Below are 23,482 nucleotides of genomic sequence, written 5' to 3' on the forward strand. Positions count from 1 at the left end.
CTTAACTAGAATGAATTTGGTCAAGCTTACATTTCTTTGCAGGGAAGACTAAGACTCAGTATTGCATGAGATTGTCCCTTGTTATTCATTATTAATTTTCATTTTGTCTTTAAATTATTTAATTTTGATTCATTAACAATATTTACTGAGCAACTTCTCTCTGTCAGGTAGTTTCCTAGGTGTTGAGCTTGTGGTGATAAACATGACAAAGTCCCTGTCCTCATGCAGAGTACATTCAATTCCAACTATTCCCTTAAGATTCACCTTTGATCTGTCTATTCATGTGAGGAGTGAAGTTACCAAACAGGTATCAAGAGGAAGTTTCAATTATTTGATATATTTCTCTTACTGTATTCACAATGTCTCTAAATACTGCTAGTGACATCTTTCTGATGTCTGTAAATCTATAATTCTAACCATATTCCATTTTCCTGGCCTTCCCTCTGTAGCAGATGTCTACAGCTATTTATAAGATGAGACTCATTCCTGAATTGTCTGCCTTAATATCTTAGAAGATGGTGACAATTCTATACTGCTTCAGCTGGTTTGAATTAAGCACTTTGGAAGTTTAAAATAGGGTAAAATAGGGTAAAAAAGACCTGGTTTGTCTTTCTCAGTCAGCTATCTTTTTCCTATTATAACTACAGTTTATGAGAGAAATAGTGAAAGGGGATGTATGTTTTGTGATGGAGAAAATTTGTTATGCTTGGCAGGATTTTTTCTTGAGCAACAGCTACCATCCGTGATGGATAATTTTCAGTACTTTTGATATGAAATCTTACTTGAAAGAAAACACATTGTCCTTGGAAATGGTTTGGAGCTATTATTCATCAATAAATTTTGGAAATTAATTATGCATTTATTTATTCAAGCAACCAAAATATGTTGACAACTCACTGTGTGCCTGGTGCTGTGTGATGGTGTAAAAGAGAAACTGTACGTTGTCTCTGTTTTCAAGGTATTTATGGTTTAGTGGGGAAAGAAACATATAAACAAATCCTTAAGGCATAGCAATACTGAAGCAGCAGATACTGAAGTTAAGGGATATGCCTGGTGCTAGGGTATAGGGAAAAGCTGCTGACTTGAAAGATACAGACAAAGTTTGAGTGAGGAGGTGATGTTGAAGATGGTTCTGGAAGAATGAATAATAACAATAGGCAACATTGAGGGACTTACTATGTATTAGGTACTGTACTTAAGGACCTTGAATTTTGCCACATAAAGGAAAGCTCAGCCTCTTATAGATTCCAGTGCAAAAGTATATAAGCCAAGAGTCAGACACTTAAAATCTCAGTACAATAGCGTGCAACTATGTTTAGTCTTTTCTTAGTTAGAACTGAACAAGAATTTTGCTGTGTCATTTCTTGCTAGAGTAATTTGTAGGTAAAATGGTGCTATTGTCATCACATTTACTGTGTGACTTGCAAGGGACCCTGAGAATATTTTTCTCTTGACTATAGTTGTCTCTCACTGAAGGAGAGATTGGTAAGCATCCTCACTCTCTAATTTTAAGTTCTGATGATTGTTAAATACTTTAAGTATTGTGTTTCAATGTTCATGGAATTGTAGCTGATATTTATAAGCTCAAGAAGAATTTCTCCTGCATATAAAGAATCCTCTTAAAAATGTGCATAATGATTATTTTATCTGTCTTTAAAATTAAACTTTGTAATACGTTTTTTCCTCTGTTAGATCATATATATATATAGTTGTTTCATAGTATTAGTATAGTAACTTCAACCCTTTCTAGCTCTCATGAAATAAAGTTCGATTCAGTTCAATACTACATTAAGAAGTATTAGGTACATGCCATGTTTCGCACTCATTCTCTTACATTATGGGATTACAAATTTAAAAAATGGGTCTCTGCCCACTGAGAGTGCATAATTTAGCACAAGGAACAGGATGAGTGCAACTCAGTATAATAGAGCAGGATAAATTTGTTTCAGTGGAGAAGTTCTCAAGATGTCACATTTGAGCTAAGTTTTGAAGAATCAGTAGAGTTTTGCCAAGCAGAAGGAGGTGAGAGGGAATTCCAGGCAGGAGAGAACCATATGCAGGAAGGTGGGAAAACTTACATGTGGATGGTGTGTTGGGGGAACTCGAGCAAGGACATGGCAAGGCATAGTGTTGAGAGACGGAATGGGAAGTTTGCTGGTAAACAATTAGGAAGGCCCTTGAATGCTTGGCTAAAATGTGAGGCTTTGGGCACTGGAGAAATTTAAATGATATTAAAGCAAGGCAATGAAATGATTATATTTATGCTTTACAAAGGTAATTTTAAAGGTAGATTGGAGTTAAATAGGGTATACAGAGAAAGGACATGGTAGAAAAAGAGTCATTCCATCAACTTGCTATTCATAGTGTCTTTGTAAGAATTTTATGACTTTAAACCTAAAAAGTTATTCTTTGGTATGAAGATGCAGAATTGTCTTGAAACATAATTATCAAATTAAGTAGAATTATTTTGAAATAATTGACTTGACTTTGATGTTTTTGTATATGACTTGACTTTAATGTTTTTCCTAGGTATGAGATGTTTCGAAAAGATTTGCTTCTTTTCCTGTCCATTTCCATGGAGATAATATTCCCTAATGGCAAGACATGGTGTTGCCATTGGAAAATATGTATATATGCAGTATTTTAACAGTAGGTGGCATCCGCAGTGATATGTACATATCACAGGAGCAGGAGAAGGAATGTCACCTTAGCGGAATCATAAAAGAGGGAGCAAAAAGCAAAGTGGAGTGATGGAACATTTGGAAAGCAGAGAACAGGATTTCAACCTGGTCAGGTCACTAATGGAGGCTTCTCAAAGAAAGGAGAGTATTGACAGCAGTGAAGAGTAGACAGGTGTGTCTCCACTACCTCTCACACCATCATTACTTTTTCAGGGTATAAAAGAAGTCAGGGAAATGCTTTTTAAAAAAATATGGTAAAGTCTTACTTTCTGTAGTCACACTTATTGTCTTGTCTTGTTAATATTCTAGCAGGATTTTTTTTAACACTCAAGTAGAAATGAAGCTATTAATTGGTAACAGGCAGTTCAATGACAACTGCGACCTTAGGTGCTCCATTTTTGACAGGCCAAAAGACATCCAGGCAAATAGAAGACTATCTCATTATTCAGAATTTCTCTTCATGTAACTTTAAGTAAAATGCATCCCAGAGAAGTCAATGCTAATGCTTATGGGCACGGGGAAGCTACATGGGATAGAGGTGCAAATTAATCTTCTCCCACCTTCCCACTCATCATCGTGTATTCTTTAACCGTATGTGGCCACAGGTTGGACCTGTCTGGAGATTTTCATTTATACAAGAGATCAGTGTATCTTCATGAGATTTTCTATGGATTTATATTTTCCTAATTTAGGTGGTAGTTAAATTCGGTTTAACAATGAAACTCATAGAGATACCCAGTCACACCTGTAGTCAACTGCTGTACCATTATAATAATGACATATCTAATCATGTCTATAAATGATATCTGTAATTGATCAAACACTGTTACCATTCTTTTCTGAAGTGCAGAGTACTTGATCAAATCGAAAATACTTGTAAAATGCATAAAAGCAACCTAATACGGTTTAGAACACTTTGGGGTAGGAAGCAATATTAGGGGAAGTATATATCTGTCTGACTAAGTGAGAACTTTCTGTAAATGATTATAAATATAGAGAATATCTCATAAGCAATGATCTAGAGAAGAAGCAAGCATATAGCAGAAATCTGGGCTGAATACTGTAGTTCCTCCTTATTTACAAAGCACGAGGCTCTTAGGCCTTAATCATCTCTCTTAAGAATTGGATATTCTCCACCATGCCCAGAAAAGGGGGGAAGAAGTTTGCCAGATGAGAAGAATGCCGCTTTTGTCATTGATTTAACCTCTGTATATTTCCTTTGACAAAATAAATTGGTTTAAATATTTTAAATAAGGCAATTGCATTGTCTTTCCTTGTGTGAAAAAGTGAACATCCCTGGAGCACCAGCTTAACCCTATTGAGCTAGGATTCTCATTACCTACCCACTTGATAAAGCACTTTCCTAATTCTTAAATTAGTATGTTAACTTACATAACTGTCTAAACCAATCTCAACATTCCTCAGATTCCTTTACTCTCTCACAGCAAACATCAATTCCCTATTTATATCACCAGAGTCTTGTTTTGAATGCTGAATGATTCTTTCCTTTTTAGGGTCTCTTGCAGCATTCAGTTCTCTAAATTTTCATATTTAATGAGTCATGTATTTCCTCCCATTCATCCTTTTGTTTTTCCTTTTTCTGCTGATAGCTAAGTGTTAATTTTGTAGTGCTTCTTCACTGCTTACCAAGTTAATTACAAATCTTTGGTTTGATATTTAATTTCCTTATAATGTGGATTCAGCCTACTTAGCCAGCCTTCTCTCTCTCTCTACCTTACATGAACCCAGTCTTCAGTCACATTGGCTCCACTCATTGTGTACCTGCTCTGTTGTTTAGGGCATTGCTTCCACTTGAAATACAGCTTTCCCAGTTTGACCTGTCAGAATTCTACCCGTGCATCAAAGTCTAACTCCTATGCCATAGTCTTATGAGGCCTTCCTTCTGTAGACCCAATGACTCTTTATACCTTTAAACTCACCTGTCACTTCCCTGCCTTTCTTTATAAATACCTGTGTATTTGTCTTCTTGATTAGATGGTATGCAATAAATGACAAGATTGGTTTCATTGTAGTTATTTGACTGGATGTATTTATACCATTGCTTACTATAACTTATGTTTTACCACGTCTCTCATTGATATTTTATCCTATAGGGACTAAATGAAAAAAAATAGTGTCATAATATATTCATTTTACATGGCAGAGTTAACTGACGAAGTTATGACAATGAAGCCTGTTGTATGCCAGCACGAAAGGAAACTTACTGTGCAGCCCATATAAAATAGTAGCCATACTTTCAAACGTCTTAATAAGATTTTGTATACTCAGACAAAGGACCATGATGTCATTCTTACTAACCTCAGAAGCATAATAAAATATGGTTAGTTTTGGCATTCATCAAATTTTGCCATTAACTTTTCCCATAAAATTTGATTAAGGGGCATTGCAAGACTTTTTTAATTAAGGAGAGTGCTTTGGAAATTTATGTCCTGTCCACAGTTTGTCAAATTCTGAAAGATACTCATGTTCTACAAATACCTGTAAACATTATGATTGTAAAATATCTGAACAATTTTTTCTGATGAGGAATATCTGAAATTAGTTGTAGCCTCAAGTATAAATTCTTATTTTAAAAAATAATTGAATTAAAAATACATTGGCTAATTATATTACATAGGAGTATCAAAGTGGCTTTATTTTCTGGTTATTTCTCTGGACTTCATCTGTTCATAGATATGCTTGGTAATATTTTGTTGCTTTTTATTATCATGGATTAACAAATCTTAACTACTAGCACAAGTCTGGATGAGCCAATACAAAATGTAATTCTACATTTTCAGTAAACCTTTGTCTTCTGTGAGTATTTTCAATGTTTAAAAAAATATGTAAAAAAATTTCAAAAACATTGGATGTTTTCTATCTTAGTTCTGCTTTATAGCTGGGGATTGCTTTGTTTTGCTTTGTTTTGTTTTGAGATGGAGTCTTGCTCTGTTGCCAGGCTGGAGTGCAGTGGCGCGATCTCAGCTCACAGCAACTTCTGCCTCCCAGGTTCAAGCATTTCTCGTGCCTCAGCCTCCTGAATAGCTGGGATTACAGGCGCTCGCCTCCACGCCTGGCTAATTTTTGTATTTTTAGTAGAGACGGGGTTTCACCATGTTGGTCAAGTTGGTTTTGAACTCCTGACCTCGTGATCCGCCCACCTCGACCTTCCAAAGTGCTGGGATTACAGGTATGAGCCACTGTGCCCAGCCTATAGCAGTTTTAAAAAGGCAGATTGTTGCCTACATCAAGTTTCACTTGATGTGGGCTACATTTTAAACCTTTAAAAGTTCTTTCTCTAACTTATTTTTTTCCTTTAAACATTTGCACCGTTGAATAGTTGAAGACTTGTATCAAGTCAATTTAAGTGAATGTAGCAGAATCAGATCAACATGATCTAAACAGCTCTTAACTGGCTGAATCAATGACAGCTTTTTTTTTTTTTTCCTTTTTTAAGGAACACCTTTTTCAGAAAGAAGAGAGTGCTCCATTCTACCAGCTGTTTCTGTAGCAATGCTTCCCTTAGGTGGTACTAATGAGCTATGGGCTGCTTTTACAGAATAGTTTTCTTCCCAGATAATTCAAGGTTTAGAAGAGCTGTACCCAGTTAAGCCGTTTAAATGATAGTCTTCTTTCCTTTACTCTGAAAAACATTCTTTTCTTTTTAGGCCTAAATTCTACTTACATTGATCATGAAATTACATAGATTCCAAATATCTAACTTAATTTTTATTTCTTAACACGTGTCATAAAGTACTTCAGATTACCTCCACAGAAAGCAGGAAGGCTTCGACCTAAATATTATGCCTTATCATAGCTAAAAATTGTCCAGAGATGCTTCCCACTGCATGTACTTGAATAATAGTTATTATTGTCTATTGAATGAGTCCTATATGCCTATCACACTAGTGATCATTTCATATGCATTAATTTAATCTTCAACACCATGCTATGTCAGACAATTCTAATATCCACTTTGAAAATAAGAAAACTGACACTTTGAGAGGCTAAATAATTTGACTGTGACTTGTGTACTATTTTTTACCACATTGCTTTTTCTACCAAGTTTACTTGAGAAAAGGCATGAGGACATCTGATCAAGGTATTTCTGTGGGTTCCAGCTTTGAGATGCCGCCTCTGTTCCAAGCATGTAACAAATGCTAGATAAAATATGAGGATAGAAAATGCAAAAGTCACAGCTGGGCTCAAAAACAGTTTGTTATCTCCGTGGCCCAAGAATGGAAATGAAATGCAAGTGATGAGTTGTGAGCTACGCTGAGGCCTCTGGCCTGCTGGACTCCAGAGGTGGACAGAGGGGCTGGGACAGCGTCTGCAGGGCAATGGGACATGAAGGTTATTGTACACTAGGTGGAAATCCAGAGCCAGCCTCACTTTGAAACCAGGTAGTAGAGGACTCCACTTCTAAATGAAGGATGAAAAATCTGCTGGTCACTATTGCTTGAGACGAGCTTTTGCGAACCTTGGTGTTTAAGATGGGAAGAGGAAGCCGTTTTAGGCATGGCCCTAAACCACTGAACCAAACTAAACCAAATCCCTCACTAGTTCAGGGACATGACTGGTGATAATCCAGATGTCAAAACAGTGTCATAGTCAGATCAGATATCTGACTGCTTACAAATGTGTGATCCTGGGCACAAAACCATTTTTAAGAGAAGGATGATGAGAGAGAGAGAGGATGGAGCTATATCAAAAAAAACTAAATAAAAATAATTTAAAAATCATCCCACTTCAAATGAACTTACAAAACCTAATTCCAAAGTGCATGAGGAGACCTAACAGTAAGAAAGACAGCCAACAAAATGGACCATTAAAATGAGTTTTCCCCAGAATATTTAATATATTGAAACAGCCTGGCAAAGTCCAAAGGAATGCCATTGTATTAGTCTGTTCTTATGTTGCTAATAAAGACATACTTGAGACTAGGCAATTTATAAAGGAAAAAGGTTTCATGGACTCACAGTTCCACATGGCTGGGGAGGCCTCATATTCATGGCTGAAGAGCAAAGTCACATCTTACATGAAGGCAGGCAAGAGACTTTTGCAAGGGAACTCCCACATACAAAACCATTAGATCTCGTGAGACTTACTCACCACCACGAGAACAGTATGGGGGAAACGGCCCCCATGATTCAATTATCTCCACCTGGTCCCACCCTTGACACATGAGGATTATAACAATTCAAGGTGAGATTTGGGTGGGGACACAACCAAACCATATCAGTCATCCATAAAGAAACAAAAATGTCAAATTATTATTTATTTGCAAATATTTATTAAGATTGTACTGTGCTCCACATATTATTACAGGTGCTAGAAATGCATAAATGAATAAAAATAAATAAATCCATAGCTACTAGAGGACTTGCATTCTAGTGGTGAGTTTACATTTTAGTGGCAGAAATGAAATAAGAATAGGTGAACAGGAGACTTCCACTGTATCTGTAATATTTTATTTATTTAAAAGGTGAAGCAAAAGAGCAAAATGCTCATACTTGTTAAAGCATGGAGAGTAAGTGGGTTTTCACAGTTTAATCCTACATAAGTACCTGTACAATTGAAATGAAAGGACACATAGATCTTTCAGTAGAACATGCATTGTTGGACATAGCAATAATATTTAAAATGTCCAATCTTCTGGCAATAAGGCAAGTTCCATGGCCATTTACCTCTATGGCTCCCAACTTGCTTAGGGTAAAACCTTATCAGGACCTGTAAGGTCCTGGGGTCTACCTTTGTGGCCTAACTTGCTCATTGACTCTGCCCCAGCTCCTGCCCCATTGCATGCTTTTGTACCTCACAAAATTCAAGCTCATTTCCTCCTATGATGACAGCACTCCTCTTGAATTATCTCTTTCAGATACTGGGGAAAATCTTGAAAATTGTCAAATGATGTCTTAAATGAGGCCTTTGATTTTAGTCATGGAAATAACCCCTCGGTCTTATTTTGCTCTCCATCTAGTGCTTTTAGTAGACACTAATTCACTCAGCTAGATAGAGCTGTATTTTCATGGCACTTGATGGATGTTCCACTTTGCAGTGGCTCATGTCACCATGACCCAGTCTAGAGGGTTGCTGCCTGGGGTTGCTGTAGCCCCCACACTCCCATCAGTGTTATGTGCTCAGGCTGAGGGAACTGCAGATGGTACCTGGAAATGTCTTAGGAATGCAGAGTGAGTTATAATGAATAACAGCCAATCGTGGATGCTGAGTTGTTTACGAAACTTTTTTAGGAGGGTTTAATATGTGTTTTAGACAAGAAGAAACTGCTTCTCAATAAGGATGAGCATAATTGTCATTTTGGAAGTTAGTCTTTAGAGCTAAAGCATTCGTAAGTTAAAGTGTAGAGCTTGACTAATCCATGTCACTTTATTTTTAAAAGACAAAACACTATTGCTAGTAATGGGAATATCACTCTGTGTGGGTGTGAACACATATGTTCAGTGGGACTCAAAAAACCCACGCAGGGTGTAGAGTTGTCCCTCACTGATTTTGCCCAATTATAGTGTGAATTTGATAATAATTTACCAACACTTTGAAGTCCTGCAGATGCTCTGAGACAGCAATATAATCAGATTTTATTTGAATATCTAATATGACAACTCACTCTAATATCATGGGACTTATTTTGTTCTACCAACATTAAAATGTCACGTTCTAGAAATGTGAAGTTTGTCACCTCATCAAAAATAGATACTAGATACTAGATGGTTAATTTGAATGTATTTAATGACATTGAACTGTACACTTGAGAATTTTAAAATGGCATAATATGCAGCTATAAAAAACACCGAGATTGTGTCCCCTGTAGCAACATGGGGATGGAGCTGGAGGCATTATCCTAACTGAAATAACTCAGAAACAGAAAATGAACTACCGTATGTTCCCACTTACACAGAGATGGAAGCCATAGACACTTTTCACAACCCCCTTCCCAACCTCTTCCCACTTGTGGAGAGGTTGGGAAGGGGATGAAGGTTGAAAACTTGCCTATTGGGTACAGTGGTCACCATTTGAGTGATGGGCAGAGTAGAAGCCCAAATCTCATCATTATGTAATAGATCCATGTAAAAAACATGAATCTAAAAATAAACTAAATTAAAAGAATGGTTAAAATGCTAAATTTTGTATTCTACTGTATACATTTTACCATCACTAAAAAAAAAAAAAAAAAAAAAATAGATACTAAGTCAAACAAAATGTAACTATTTTATCTTCATAGATCATTCCCTTAAAATTCTTGTTTAGTATTGAGCCACAAGCCAAGCAAACACAGCATTAATTCTTTGGAAATTGCTGTAATTATTGCAGGCCACTAGGGTTCCACTTTGGGTATTAAAATGGCTATTTTAATACACAAAATGGCATGGAATACTATACAGCCATCAAAAAGAGATGATATCCTTTGCAGTGTGTCCTTCGTTTTCTTGCACAAAGTGTATTAGGCCACTAGGATTCCACTTTGTGTGTTGAAATAATCATTATCATATTATATCCTAGTAACAAAAAAGAGCCACTGAACCCTCAGAGAGAGTTTCACTTCTAATCGGAGCATAGCTTGGTGCTGGAAAGAATCGTCTCAGTGTTCTGTTTAAAGTTAGGTTTTTATAAGCATTTGTTTCATAATCTTTCTCACAATAAATGAAAATTGGATAATGTTCTTCAATAGTCACAAAAATATATTTCAACTTTTTAATAGTATTGATCATTATAAATATTAATAAGCACTTATTCTGTGCTGTGCACTGTTCTGCATATTTTATCTGCATTAACTCATTTGATTTTGGCAGTCTTATGAAGTAGAAGCGAATGCTTTCCTAAAATTACAGACGAGAAATCTGAGCACAGACAAGTGATCTCTCCAAGGCTGCACAATCTGTAATAGACCCCGTGGTAATTTTAAACATCTTTTTTAAATGGAATTTTAACCATCTCTTTTAAATGGTTGACATTTGTGCAACCCCAACCTTCTAATGTTCAATGCTTTTGTTTATTCACTTGTTTTTAAAAGGAAGTCCGTGATTCTTGAACATCTTCATGCATGTTATGTCTTTGTCTAACAACAAATGATAACGTATTCCTTGGATTCTTACAGGGCATTCTACTTGGACAAGTCAAATTCACCACCAAACTCCACATCCAAAGCTGCCTATGTAGATAAGGTAAAAACAGATGATTATATTTATTGGTGCTTTTTAATTTAAATATCTCCCTTATTTAATTTTTCTGCTGTTCTTGAGCAATGAGTAATTATAAATATTTGTAGTCTTTAATTCCATTACCACCAAAACAAAATAATATTTTAGACTATTCTTTAACAGCTATACCAACTATGAATTTTAACCCATCTAAAAGGATTTTACTAAACATGCTGAACTTGACATTCATCATTTTTTTTCCTGCAGCTAATGAGGCCTCTCAACGCTTTGGATGAACTTTACCGACTGGTAGCCTCGTTTATCAGATCCAAGCGCACAGCTGCCTGTGCAAACACAGCGTGCAGTGCCTCTGGGGTTGGACTGCTGTCAGTTTCCTCGGAGCTGTGCACCAGGCTAGGCGCCTGCCACATCCTCATGTGCAGCAGCGGTGTGCATCGGTATGTGACCCTCCCGCCTTGCTTGCCTCTTCGTTAGATCGCACTTTATTTGATGGTTGTTGTTGACATTTTCACTCCACAAAATTAAAACTGGAAACATTCAAAAGACTCGGGTGTATTTGGAATAAGATTTTGGACGTTTTCTGGTTTTAATTCTTGTATTTTCAGTGACTATTTAGTCATACACATGAAGGCAATCCCACGTTTATATCATTGTGGCCCAAAATCTTATCATACTTGCATTTATATTAACATACTTGCATTTTAGGTAAAAATGCGCATTCATTTTATTCACTAGAGGAATTTGTTTAGTAGGAGCTGACTCAGCTAGCTCACAAAACTGGTTTTTTCACTGCCTTTGATAGATAGTCCGCTATTCAGTGGTTCCAATCCCTACATCCCGAGTGTTGTGAGCCAGATGCTGTTTGGAGTTGCAACTGCTTTCTAACTCCTGGCAAAGTTGTGGTCCAGGAGCTCACACAATGTGCTATTCCAGAAAATGTAAAGGGAAATATTTGATGGGTTCTTTTCAGGTGGTTTATCTTAGGCAACTGTGGTCTGTCTGGGGCAGCCAAGATAGGCATAGAAATACATCAGACTTAGACCCAAAGTGTGAGTGGGAATCCCTGAGTCAAGTCCCTCTTCATAATCATATGCTGTCGCCTCTCCATTGCCACAAGGAAATAGAATCAAGTAAATGGAAATAATAGGACAGAATTTTAGTCCTTGTTTTAATCTAAGTAGGGAACTAGTCTGTCATGAGACAGTCTCTTCTTCTATTTATTTATTTTTATCATACTTTAAGTTCTGGGGTACATGAGCAGAATATGCAGTTTTGTTACATAGGTATACATGTGCCATGGTGGTTTGCTGCACCCATCAACCTGTCACCTACATTAGTTCGGTTTGATTTTGAGGATGGTGTTTACTTATTCAAATTTACTTGGCACTGAATCCATGCAAAGGATTGCAATCAGTGCTATTGGCTGTGTAATATAAAGTGTTCATGTCAGAGATATAAAACTTGAAGAGCAAGCAAAAAAATTTCAAAAAAAATGTTAACATAAAATAACATAATGATAAAAATACACACGCATACAACACACACAACTCAAGAACAAGAAAACATAAATGTAGGAAAGTTGCAGCTAAAGAGTAGGATTCAGAGGGAGAATAGATCTTTGAGATGGTTAGACATGGGAACTCTTCATGGAGAAAGTGATGTTTGAATTGAGTTTTCATGGATCAGGTTATAGAGGCAGAAAAGAAAGAAAGGTCATTGAAGGCAGCAGCTTCGCCATCTGGGAAAATCCATTTTGACTTGAGATGGCCACATTCTAGTTTTCAGGCCCTATGCAGCATGAATGTGCTTATGAAAAATGGCAAGAGTATTTCTCTAAAAAGAACATTAAATTTTTGTGGTTGGCAAAATGTGCAGTATTTTTCACTTTAATTTTCATTGCTGTGTACTTTGCTGTCTCTTGCAAGCTTTTTAAAATCTTAATTGAAAATATCATCTCTATCTGAATGGATCAAAGATTTGAAAGAGTTTTTGCTAGCAAAGAAATAATATCTTCCTTCTGATAAACTTATGTTCATATGGTCTGTTTCTATTCATTCATTCATTATTCATTCATTCAACAAATATGCATTGAGCACCAATCATGTGCCAGCACTCTTCTAGTTGCTGCGGACACAGCATTGAGAAAATAAAGTCCCTACTTTCATATAGTATGTACTGCATTGGGGGGAAATTGTTGATAAAGTAAACAAATAAATATGTAATGTGGTAGGTGGAATAAATCCAAAAAGAACAGAATTCAAGTGAATAAAGGAAGATAGGGTGGGGAAAAGACAGGCAGATTAAATTAGCATTAATATCTAGATATTTTAATGCCAACCTGAATCAGATGGGGAGATTTGCGATGGGGGATTTCATAAGACACTGGTATAAAATGAAGGAGTGGTCGGGTGCAGTGGCTCATGCACTTTGGGAGGCTCAGGTGGGCAGATCACTTGAGGTCAGGAGTTCAAGAGCAAACTGGTCAACATGGTGAAACCCCCTCTCTACTAAAAAAAAATACAAAAATTAGCGAGGCATGGTGGTAAGTGCCTGTAATCCCAGCTACTCTGGAGGCTGAGGCAGGAGAATTGTTTGAATCTGGGAGGTGGTGGTTACAGTGAGTGCAGATCACATCACTGCACTCCAGCTTGGGTAACAGAGTTAGACTGTGTCTCAAAAAAAAAAAAAAAAACAAAACCCAAAGAACAAAAAAATAAAAACGAAGGAGTGAGTCATGCAGATATCTCAGAGAAAGAGCATTGAGACCATAGGGAGCAGCAGCTTTAGTGTCCTCAAGTGGGAAAGTGCACCATGTGTTCAAGCAACAACAAGGAGTCCATTGTGGCCTCAACAAAGCGTCATTGCCTTGAGTACTTGTGCTCTTCTCTTCTCTTACCCTGGTGTATAAGAGGTCTGGATACACTGGAATCAAGGGGGTACTTCAGACTTTGGAACTATAAGCACCTACTCTTAACTCCACATTAATATACTGAAAGGTAATTCAGTTAAATCTGCCATTTAACCCTAGAGACCATGACTAAGTTGTCCAAATTACTGTCTCAGATGTTTCATGAGCAATTTTAGAATTAGACTGGTGTTGTGTAAGGGAAATAGATTGATATTCCACAGCTATTTTATACTTACTAGATGCATTGATTAGTGTGTTAGAATCACAAGGGACATTGACATTTTAAAATACTTTTACTTTCTTGATTTCTACAATTCAAAATAAATACAGCTTTCATTAATTCACTTCACGAGATATTTACCAAGCTGTGGGCACCAATGCCCCATAACAGGGGGTGAATTTAAGGTCAAAACTATTTGAAAATTGTATAGTTTTATTTTTCCATTATGCCAAATAAAATGGGGAATATAAAATAGTCTTTAATTTTTCAGTGAAGACTATGCTTAGATTTTTCATGATGATAAGATATGTGCTAATTTATATTAGGATCCAAAAGCCCACAGAAGGCTGTTCCTAGAATAATTCTTTAGTAATTCTAATTTAGACAGCTAGAGAGGAATCCAAGCAGATCCACACCTGCACGCAACATTAAACATGGAGGTTTACCCTCAGGTTCTAACAGGGGAGAAATTCACAGCGTGAATCAGAATAAATATTACACAAGCCATTTTTATCATTTATTTTTAAAATCAAGATGAAAAAAGTCAACAATATGGTATCCACGTTAGATAGTCAATTTCCTGCCTTTTCTGATTTCACTGGACAGAAAGAGGATCTAAAATGTTTTTTAAAACTATCGAATTATATTGCATGTGTTTGATATTAATGGGAAGAATGTGGTTTTTCAGAATGAAAAGGCAGATTTAATTAGCATTAATGTCTAGATGTTTTCATGCCAATCTGAATCAGATGGCAGAGCTACATACAATAGTGAATATGAGATTAGTAGGAATAGAATTCAGGATGAATTATTAAAATCTTCCCAAAGCATTTAGCCTGGTTTTGTTTTCAGTAAATTATCTTTTGTAGAGTACTCTTTGTGTGAATGACAAGTCTCCTGATGGACTTTCTTGTCCGTATGCTGTTCAACCATTTGCTTATGTTTAATGTCATCATTGCTATTAAATAGTGGCAGAGGAGCAGACTGGACTCTTTTGAGTTGATCAGATTTTTGCCTTTTAATTAACTCAAATACGATTAAAAGGTAGTTAAATATATAGAAAAAATTCTATTCTGTCATCCTTTTTCATTTTCATTTTGCATTATCTCTAGTAACTTCTATCAAACAACACACATCTGAACAAAGTTTCATTTATATATATAGTGTCTTAGTTTATTTGTGCTGCTATAAGAAAATGCATGATACTGAGTGATAGAGTTTAGATCTGTATCCCCACCGAAATCTCATGTTGAAATGTGAACCCCAGTGTTGAAGGTGGGGCCTGGTGGGAGGTGATTGGATCGTGGGGATGGATCCCTCCATGAATGATTTGGCACCATCCCCAGTTTACATGAGATCTGCTTGTTTAAAGATGTATGGCACTTCTCCCCCAATCTCTCTTCCTTCTGCTCCAGCCAGGTAAGAGGTGCCTACTTCCCCTTCACCTTCCACCATGATTGTAAATTTCCTAAGGCCTCCCCAGAGGCAGAAACTGCTGTTTCCCATGCAGCCTACAGAACTATATGCCAATTAAAGCTCTTTTGTTTATAAATTACCCAGACTCAGGTATTTCTTTATAGCAGTGCAAGAATGGACTAACACACTGAGTCATTTATAAAGAGCAGAAATGTATTTTCTCATAGTTCTGGAGACAGGGAAGTTCAAGATCAAAGCACTGGCAGATTCGGTGTCTGGTGAGAGTCCTGGTGTCTGCTTCCAGGATGGTACCTTGAACCCTATATTCTCACATTACAGAAGAGCAAAAGGGAGGGAAGAGCTCCCCGAACCTCTTTTATAAGGGTGTTAATCCATTCACAAGACCCCCACTCTCATGACTAAATCACCTCTGATGTGGTTTGGCCCTGTGTCCCCACCCAAATCTCATCTCAAATTATAATCCCCATAATCCCCATAATCCCCACGTGTCAAGGGCAGGGCCAGGTGAAGGTAACTGGATGATGGGGGCAGTTTCCCCCATGCCGTTCTCATAATAGTGAGTGAGTTCTCATGAGAGCTGATGGTTTTATAAGTGTCTGGCATTTCCCCTGCTTGCACTGACTTTGTTCTGCCTCCTTATGCAAAAGGTGCCTGCTTCTCTTTTGCCTCCTGCCATGATTGTAAGTTTTCTAAGGCCTCCCCAGCAATGTAGAACTGTGAGTCAATTAAACCTCTTTCTTTCATAAATCACCCAGTCTTAGGTATTTCCTCATAGCAGTGTGAGAACGGACTCATACAACCTTCTAAAGGCCCCGCATCTTAATATTATCACATTGGTGATCAAGTTTCAACATATGAACTTGGAAGGACACATTTGGACCAGAGCATATAGTTTAATAATCTGTCTTATACTTGTAGCATATATATATATGATATATATAGCATATATATACTGTATATATAATGCTACATCTATATGCTACATATATAATGCTATATATATGCGCTACATATATATATTTTAAATGAGCACATAGACTTTCTTAGTCTCATTTTTATTTGCTGCATAATATGTCAACCAGTTTTTTACCACAATTAACTAAACTACTAGTTTAGTGATTTCTTTCTCAATTGTATATAATAAACTACAGAGTGGCATCTTTCTCTATGTTGCTGTTCAAATTTCAGTTTTATTTTCCATTAATCTAAAAGAGAAAAGCCAAACAAAAATATTGCTCAGGTAAAATCACTATGTCAAAGAGTTTAAACCTTCTTGGTTAATATATTGTTCAAGTTCCCAAAAGAGTTGTCCTCATGTACAATACACCAGTGGAATAGATAGTTGTGAGGCACTTTCACCCTTGCTGTGTCTGCAGAAGGTATTAGAATCCATTTATATGTTGTACTTCTTTACTAGATGTACAATTAAATTTCTATTGTTATTTAATTTGTCCTTTTTTGATGAACAAATAAAAGTATTGGATATCTTTTGAATTTCTTTCTCTACTAAGACTTGTGCTATTTATATTTATATACCTGCTTTGTAGGCAGGGTTATTTTTTGCCAAATTGAATCTTTTTAAGATATTGAGTCAGCACTGTGGTGTTTCAAATTTGCTTTTGTACCCATGCCAGTTATTGTGGCAGGCAATCAAAAAGCTTGCTACTGGGATTTCTAAATTTCTTTTATTTCTTATTGCAGCATCCTTCCATTCAATGTAGTGTTTTAATTTGTTTTGGTTCTTTATTTCCACCCTGCTTAATAGCCAACTGTTTTTCTTTAACTAATATAAATCAGTATACAGCAAACGTTGTAAAGCCTGAAGCATGAGTCTTACTGAGTCCAAAAACAAAAATGCCATTTTCCTCCCTCCACATTCATTTCTGCCTCCTTAGCCAGTAGGAACAAATGAGTAGAAATTTGCAGAGTCTACCTGAAAGAATGAAGGATATGTGTAAGAAATTTCCAGTGAGGGTGAGAAACCTGGAATCACAGTTTTCCCCTGTAATGACTTGTTCCAGAGAGTTTTTGTCTTCATATTCTCTTCACCCTATATTTTTAAATAATAGATTATCAGTGGTGTCAGAGTCTTGGTCTGGCCATGTGGGAAGGTGGGTGACTTGTGTGCAGCCCTCGTGCTCTGAATAGTGTGTGATGTCTTCCAATCAAAACACTGGAGATCTGTATATATGAGTTAACTTTTATCTTCATGCTTTGTTATGAGGGTGAATCTCTTCCAGGAAACAGGGTCCTGGATTTTTAACTAGCATACGCTGTGGTCCATCATCCAGTGGGGGTTGTTAGTGGCACCATCAAGAAGGCCTTGCTGCATTGGCATGGGGTGGGGGTGGGGGTTGTCACCAGCACCCAGTTCCAGGTGGCATCATAAATATCCTGTGTGCAGAGCCCCACACAGGTGTGAGAGAAGGTCTGGCAAGACCAGCCCATTATCATTGATAAAACACATAATAATTATGACCATCAAACTAGCTACTATCCATGTAATCCAGTGTTAGGCTACTTGAATATGTAGTAGAAGTTAGCTTTAACATATGTAAAGTTTTTTCCCCAAAATGCACTTATTAGCTGATGATTTGGAAATTGAGGTATATTTCACATTTAACAATGCTGCAGATTGGGGTTGAATTACCAAGATTCTACTGAGGCTTCTCCCACCGACAGAAGCTAATGTCAACTGTCTTCTAACTAAAACACAGAATCCAAAACATGATTATAAGCCTTTGTTAAAAAAGTGAAATTTACAAGGGAAAATATAAAAACAACTAACAAGAAATTTGTATTACCAATATGGTTAATGGAACAGTTATTATTTCAAATGAAGATGAACAGTATGATTACTCTCAGTTCATGTAAGCAATGGAAAAAATCGTATTCAGGTAACTATCAATTAACAATTTAAAAGCCCACTTTTGTTGGAACTTTTAAAGGACTCTTTCTTTGTAATATTTTATTCTGTCATTACCCTGACATCAAAGGACAAATTGACAAATAGGCCCAGATTAGGTAATGCAGAGTCTTTTAAAAGTAGAGCATTCAAGGTAACCTGTCTTAGGTAATCAAAGAGTTCCCATAGGGCAGATGACGAAGCTGCATCTTTTCTCTACTGTGCAATGAAGACATATTAAGTAGAAGCAATAGGTTTACTCTAATGATTTCTATATGTAGGTTAGATTCTATGTATGGGACAGAAAAAATGACGTCAATAAGCAAATAAAAGTTTCAAATGTATTTATTTACTTTTTGTGCAAAAAAGTTTTGAAAGATCCAGTAACAAGATTAGAGGAGACACTTGAATTTTATATCACTAGAAAGATGGCTAAATAGATCAGAAGAAATACTTTTTCTAGCCTATGACCCAAGGATATTATATAGTCCCCAAAAGAAGTTATAAAATATATGCTTTAATTTCCCTTTGGAAGGGAAAAAAGAAAATACTGCAATAACAGGGGCCTGGCAGAAAGACAAAATATATCCTACTCATGATAAATTGGTACCACTGTCTTTTCATAAAGATAAATCTTAATTACTCTCAGATGTTCCCTTCATTATAAATAAGTACATAATTTGAAATTTTACTGAATTGTAAAATAGGCAAATAAACATTAACATTTATTCTAATTTAGTCAACCAGATAAATTATACAGGTAAATTGTTAAAATTATAGGAAGAAATTAAATATTATAAATATGAAAAGGTTTCATTGTACTACTTTTTCCCATTATCTATAATAAAACTTCTTTATCCTTAAAAAGGTGGTCATATTTGCATGTGGTATCACTGTCTCTTTTTTGCTTAATAGGTATCTTAATAAATTAATATATTGAATCATTTTATTTTAAAATGTACATTATTTTCTTAAAATTAGATGTATGGTGAGCAAGGATTAATAAAACAGTGTATGAGAGGGTGACATCTTACTGCAATGGTTTCTAGTTCTGACATCTAGGAATCATATGATATTGACCAAACAGGGCTTGCTTTTGGTACATATAAAAGGAGAGGAAAAGCCTAGGTCCTAACATGTCAAACATATGTATACTCAAGTATTAGTTATATTTCACCTGTATCTGCCAAACCTAATTGTACTATTTGAGCATATTAATAAAATGCAAGTATTTACATTACTACATTTTATTTGCATAGATACAGGAATAAATACAGAATCTACTTCAAAAATGATTAAACAGAGCATGGTTCTTTGTATTTGTTTCAGATAAACTGAAGTTATTGTCTTTCCTAAATCTACCAAATTATATTATAAATAAAATAAAATTCCAGTCATTTTCTAGAATGTATTACTGAGATCTCCAAGGTTAGGGATTTTATAACTACTCTAATTAGTGACGTAAGATAAATTTTCCATCTTCCAGAGGAGGGAAGAAATATGAGTATCTCACCCATGTAAATGATTCTCTTTTTTCTGCATGTTAAGAGAGCAGGAGAGCAGGTAGTATGGAAGATATTTGTATTAGGGTTCTCTAGAGGGACAGAACTGATAGGGTAGATGTGTATATAAAGGGGAGTTTATTAAGGAGTATTGACTCACATGACTGTGAGTTCCCACAATAGGTCATCTGCAAGCTAAAGAGCAAGGAAGCCAGACCAAGTCCCAAAGCTGAAGAACTTTGATTGATTTGAGTCCAATGATTGAAGGTAGGAAGCATCTAGCATGAGAAAAAGATGTAGGCTGGGAGGCTAAGCCAGTCTAATCTCTCCACATTCTTCTGCCTGCTTTTATTCTGGCTGTGCTGGCAGCTGATTGGATGGTGCCCACCCAGATTAAGGGTGGGTCTGCCCTTCCCAGTCCACTGACTCAAATGTTAATCTCATTTGGCAGCACCCTCACAGACACACCCAGGAATAATACTTTGCATCCTTCAGTCCAATTAAGTTGACATTCAGTATTAACCATCATAGGCTTGCAGGAAGGAAGCAGCATTCCTGCCTTTGTGATGTTAATCATAAACTGGCACCAGGTCTTCTAACATATTCAGGAAGAGTATAGAGGGGTGAGATTTAAATACCCAGGAAGGGAGTAAGGTAACACTTTTTTTTTTTTTTTTTTTTTTTTGAGCTGGAGCCTCGCTCTGTCACCTAGGCTGGAGTGCAGTGGCACAATCTCAGCTCACTGCAACCTCCACCTCCTGGGTTCAAGTAATTCTTCTGCCTCAGCCTCCCGAGTAGCTGGGATTACAGATGCCTGCCACCACGCCTGGCTAATTTTTGTATTTTTAGTAGAGACGGGGTTTCACCATCTTGGCAGGCTGGTCTTGAACTCCTGATCTTGTGATCCACCCACCTCGGCCTCCCAAAGTGCTAGGATTACAGGGGTGAGCCACTGTGCCCAGCCAGGTAACACCTATTTTTAAAGCATGACCAGCACTCACCAGGCAATGGAAGTGGAGAAGGATGGGTTCTCCATCCTTCAGCACAAAGGAATAATGTGAAAAGACAATACAGAGATGTGCAGTAACTACGTAGCTGGAGTTCACAGGAAATCCTGTGCTCTTGCTGGGTGGTCAAGTGAGAGTGAAGCAGCGCTAAGAGGAGAGGGTAGTGACTGGACAGGATTGGAGAGTGGAAGGCTCTGGCTGCTGGGTGAAGGATTTGTGACTCTCTCCTGGAGGCCTTAGGAAGCCAATGATGGGTTTTCAGCTAAAGAATAACATGATTAGATATTTTTTAAAATATCAACAAAAATAAGAATTACTATCATAGTCTGTAATGGGACAAGGCTGATGGCAGGGAGACAGCAGGATTTTACAGTATTACAGCAAAATAAGATGAGGCCTAGCACTGAAGCATGAGCTCAGAGGTTAGAAGGGAAAGGCTAGATGTGAAAGGTATTAAATGGCAGTCAACAGGACTCGGTGATTGGTGAGAAATAGAGAATAGGGAAGAGGGAGAATGTTCAGTCACAGTTGTGCAAAGGAACAGAAGTGATAGAACAGAGAGAGATGAGAAGGGACTTACTAGGGGATTTGGTTCACTGCACTGTGGAGGCTGAGAAGTCCCAGGTAGACTGTCTGCAAGCTGGAGAACCAGGGAAGCCAGTGGTGTGGTTCAGTGCAAGTCAGAAGGCCTGAGAACCAAGGAGGCCCATGCTGTGAAACTCCTGGTCCAACTACCGGTCACACTTCTGGGGGCCCACTGGTGTGAGTCCCGGAGAACCAGGAGTTCTGATGTCTAAAGGAAGGAAAAGAGGGGCATCCCTGCTCCAGGAGAGAAAGCATACAATTTACCTTTCCTCTTCCTTTTTGTTCCATGTGGGTCCACAGCCAACAGCACGGTGCCCACTCACATTGAGGGTGACTCTTGCCCACTCAGTCCATGGACCCATATGCCAGTCTCCTTCAGAAACACCCTCACAGACACCCCGGGACAGCTCAATCATTCTAATCAAATGGCACACTACACGGGGTTTTCCCTCTCAGCAGAAGAAGGGGCTCAGTGCTTACTGAAGCATTGAAAAGAATCAGTGCTTTACCAGCTGTCTGGGTATCTGAATCCAGCCAAGTCGACACCCCGAGTCAGCCATCACAGAGGTGACTCTGACTGACCAGCTTGGAAAGAAATCAGGATGGGGGGCTTCCACAGGAAGAAAATATGCATTCATCTTTGAGGGCATTGTGGAGAGGGTATTGAATTAATCTGTTACACTGTTCCATGTTGAATTTTAGATGTCCTTTGATGAGTTCACAGGTGACAAGGACAGGCATCAGGTGGCTATGGAAAAACAAATGTGGAGGTGATTAGTACAGAGAGAGAAAGGGGGATCATGGCAGAGAAGGCTTTCAGAGATATATTTGAGCTGGGTTTAAAACATTACTAAGAATTTTTAGGGAACACACTTTGGGTATTAGGAGCAGGTATTCCAGGAGCAGGCATGAAAGAATAATCAGCTGCCAACTATATAAGTTAAGAAAAGAAGAAAGATCCCCAGGCAGCACATATAGAGTATTAGTATTCCCTGATGCCCCACATCCCCATCCTCTGTGCACCCTGATGAGGAGGTGCCTCAGGGTAAAACAGAAGGATCCACTCAAAGGTGTCAAATGCACCAAGTTCTGTTCAATGTCTCAGATAAACAGGCCAAAGAGAAAACAATTATGGTCTAGTGTCAAAGAACTGGAGATATGGATAAAAACCACATACTAGACACCTCTTTAAAGTATTTATGTCATCAGAGAACCTATGAGGAGTAAGGACAAAAGTCAAATTTGAGATCTAGAGAGCGAATGAGAATGCTGAGGAACTTCAGGTAGCTGGGATAGACACCCAATCTATTCAGTGAAATTCCGCCTGCCCCACCCACCAAAATAGAAATGAAATAACTTGGTGAGTTAAATCCAGGCTGAAGAATCTAAAATGTGGAGCAGGATCCAAACCTGCTGGCTGCAGTATTTAAGGTCCTAACACACTGCTGTTTCATAGTCATATACATTCCTGGCATAGCAAACACCTCTCCAAGTGCCTAAATGCTCATTACCCAACCCTGGAAGGTCCCCAGTCACCTCTATGCTAACCTCCACAATGAAACTGTGTCAAAGAAAAACATACCTTAATGGGCTTGAATAGAAAGTAATGAGGGATGTGGAATGTTTTTGCTTGGCAGTTGATTTTTAAGCTTAGTTTAAAGATAAATGCTGAGAACTTTCAGAGAATGTATTGAAAGTGGTAATAGAAAGTCCCATTATCTTTAATGAGAATTTCATGGCTAATTCCCTGTGCAGCCCTGAAAATGCATCCCTTCAACTCCATTGCTTTTTTGCCCTAAGATAGATGGAGTGAGTGGAGTATTCGATCAAGTTCTGTGTCTGCAGCCAGGATCAGATCTCACCCCAGCTGTTGCCCATCTCTGCTGCATTCTGTTCAGTTGTTTTCCACAGGGCTACTTTCTGCCTGCTTTCCCTCTGCTTTCTTTTCAGCTACTCAGAAACCCTTGTCTTCCAGCTCTCGGGCTATGAATCACAGAAACCCAGTATGGTCACAAGAAGATTTCACCAGGGCTGTCCCTTTGACAAGAGTCAAATGATCA

The 23,482-nt window shown here is 37.5% G+C and overlaps 1 protein-coding gene across 1 annotated transcript in view; it reads left to right on the forward strand.

The window, feature by feature from the left end:
* The window catches only part of PREX2 (phosphatidylinositol-3,4,5-trisphosphate dependent Rac exchange factor 2), a 287,857-nt gene that overhangs the window by 222,843 nt on the left and 41,532 nt on the right, over window positions 1-23,482 (forward strand). The window contains exons 36-37 of the mRNA XM_008000802.3: window positions 10,795-10,861; window positions 11,105-11,295. Of these exons, the coding sequence (XP_007998993.2) occupies window positions 10,795-10,861; window positions 11,105-11,295 (258 nt within the window). The remainder of the gene's footprint in view (window positions 1-10,794; window positions 10,862-11,104; window positions 11,296-23,482) is intronic.

This window comes from Chlorocebus sabaeus, chromosome 8 (genome assembly GCF_047675955.1).
Source record: "Chlorocebus sabaeus isolate Y175 chromosome 8, mChlSab1.0.hap1, whole genome shotgun sequence".
Taxonomy (NCBI): domain Eukaryota; kingdom Metazoa; phylum Chordata; class Mammalia; order Primates; family Cercopithecidae; genus Chlorocebus; species Chlorocebus sabaeus.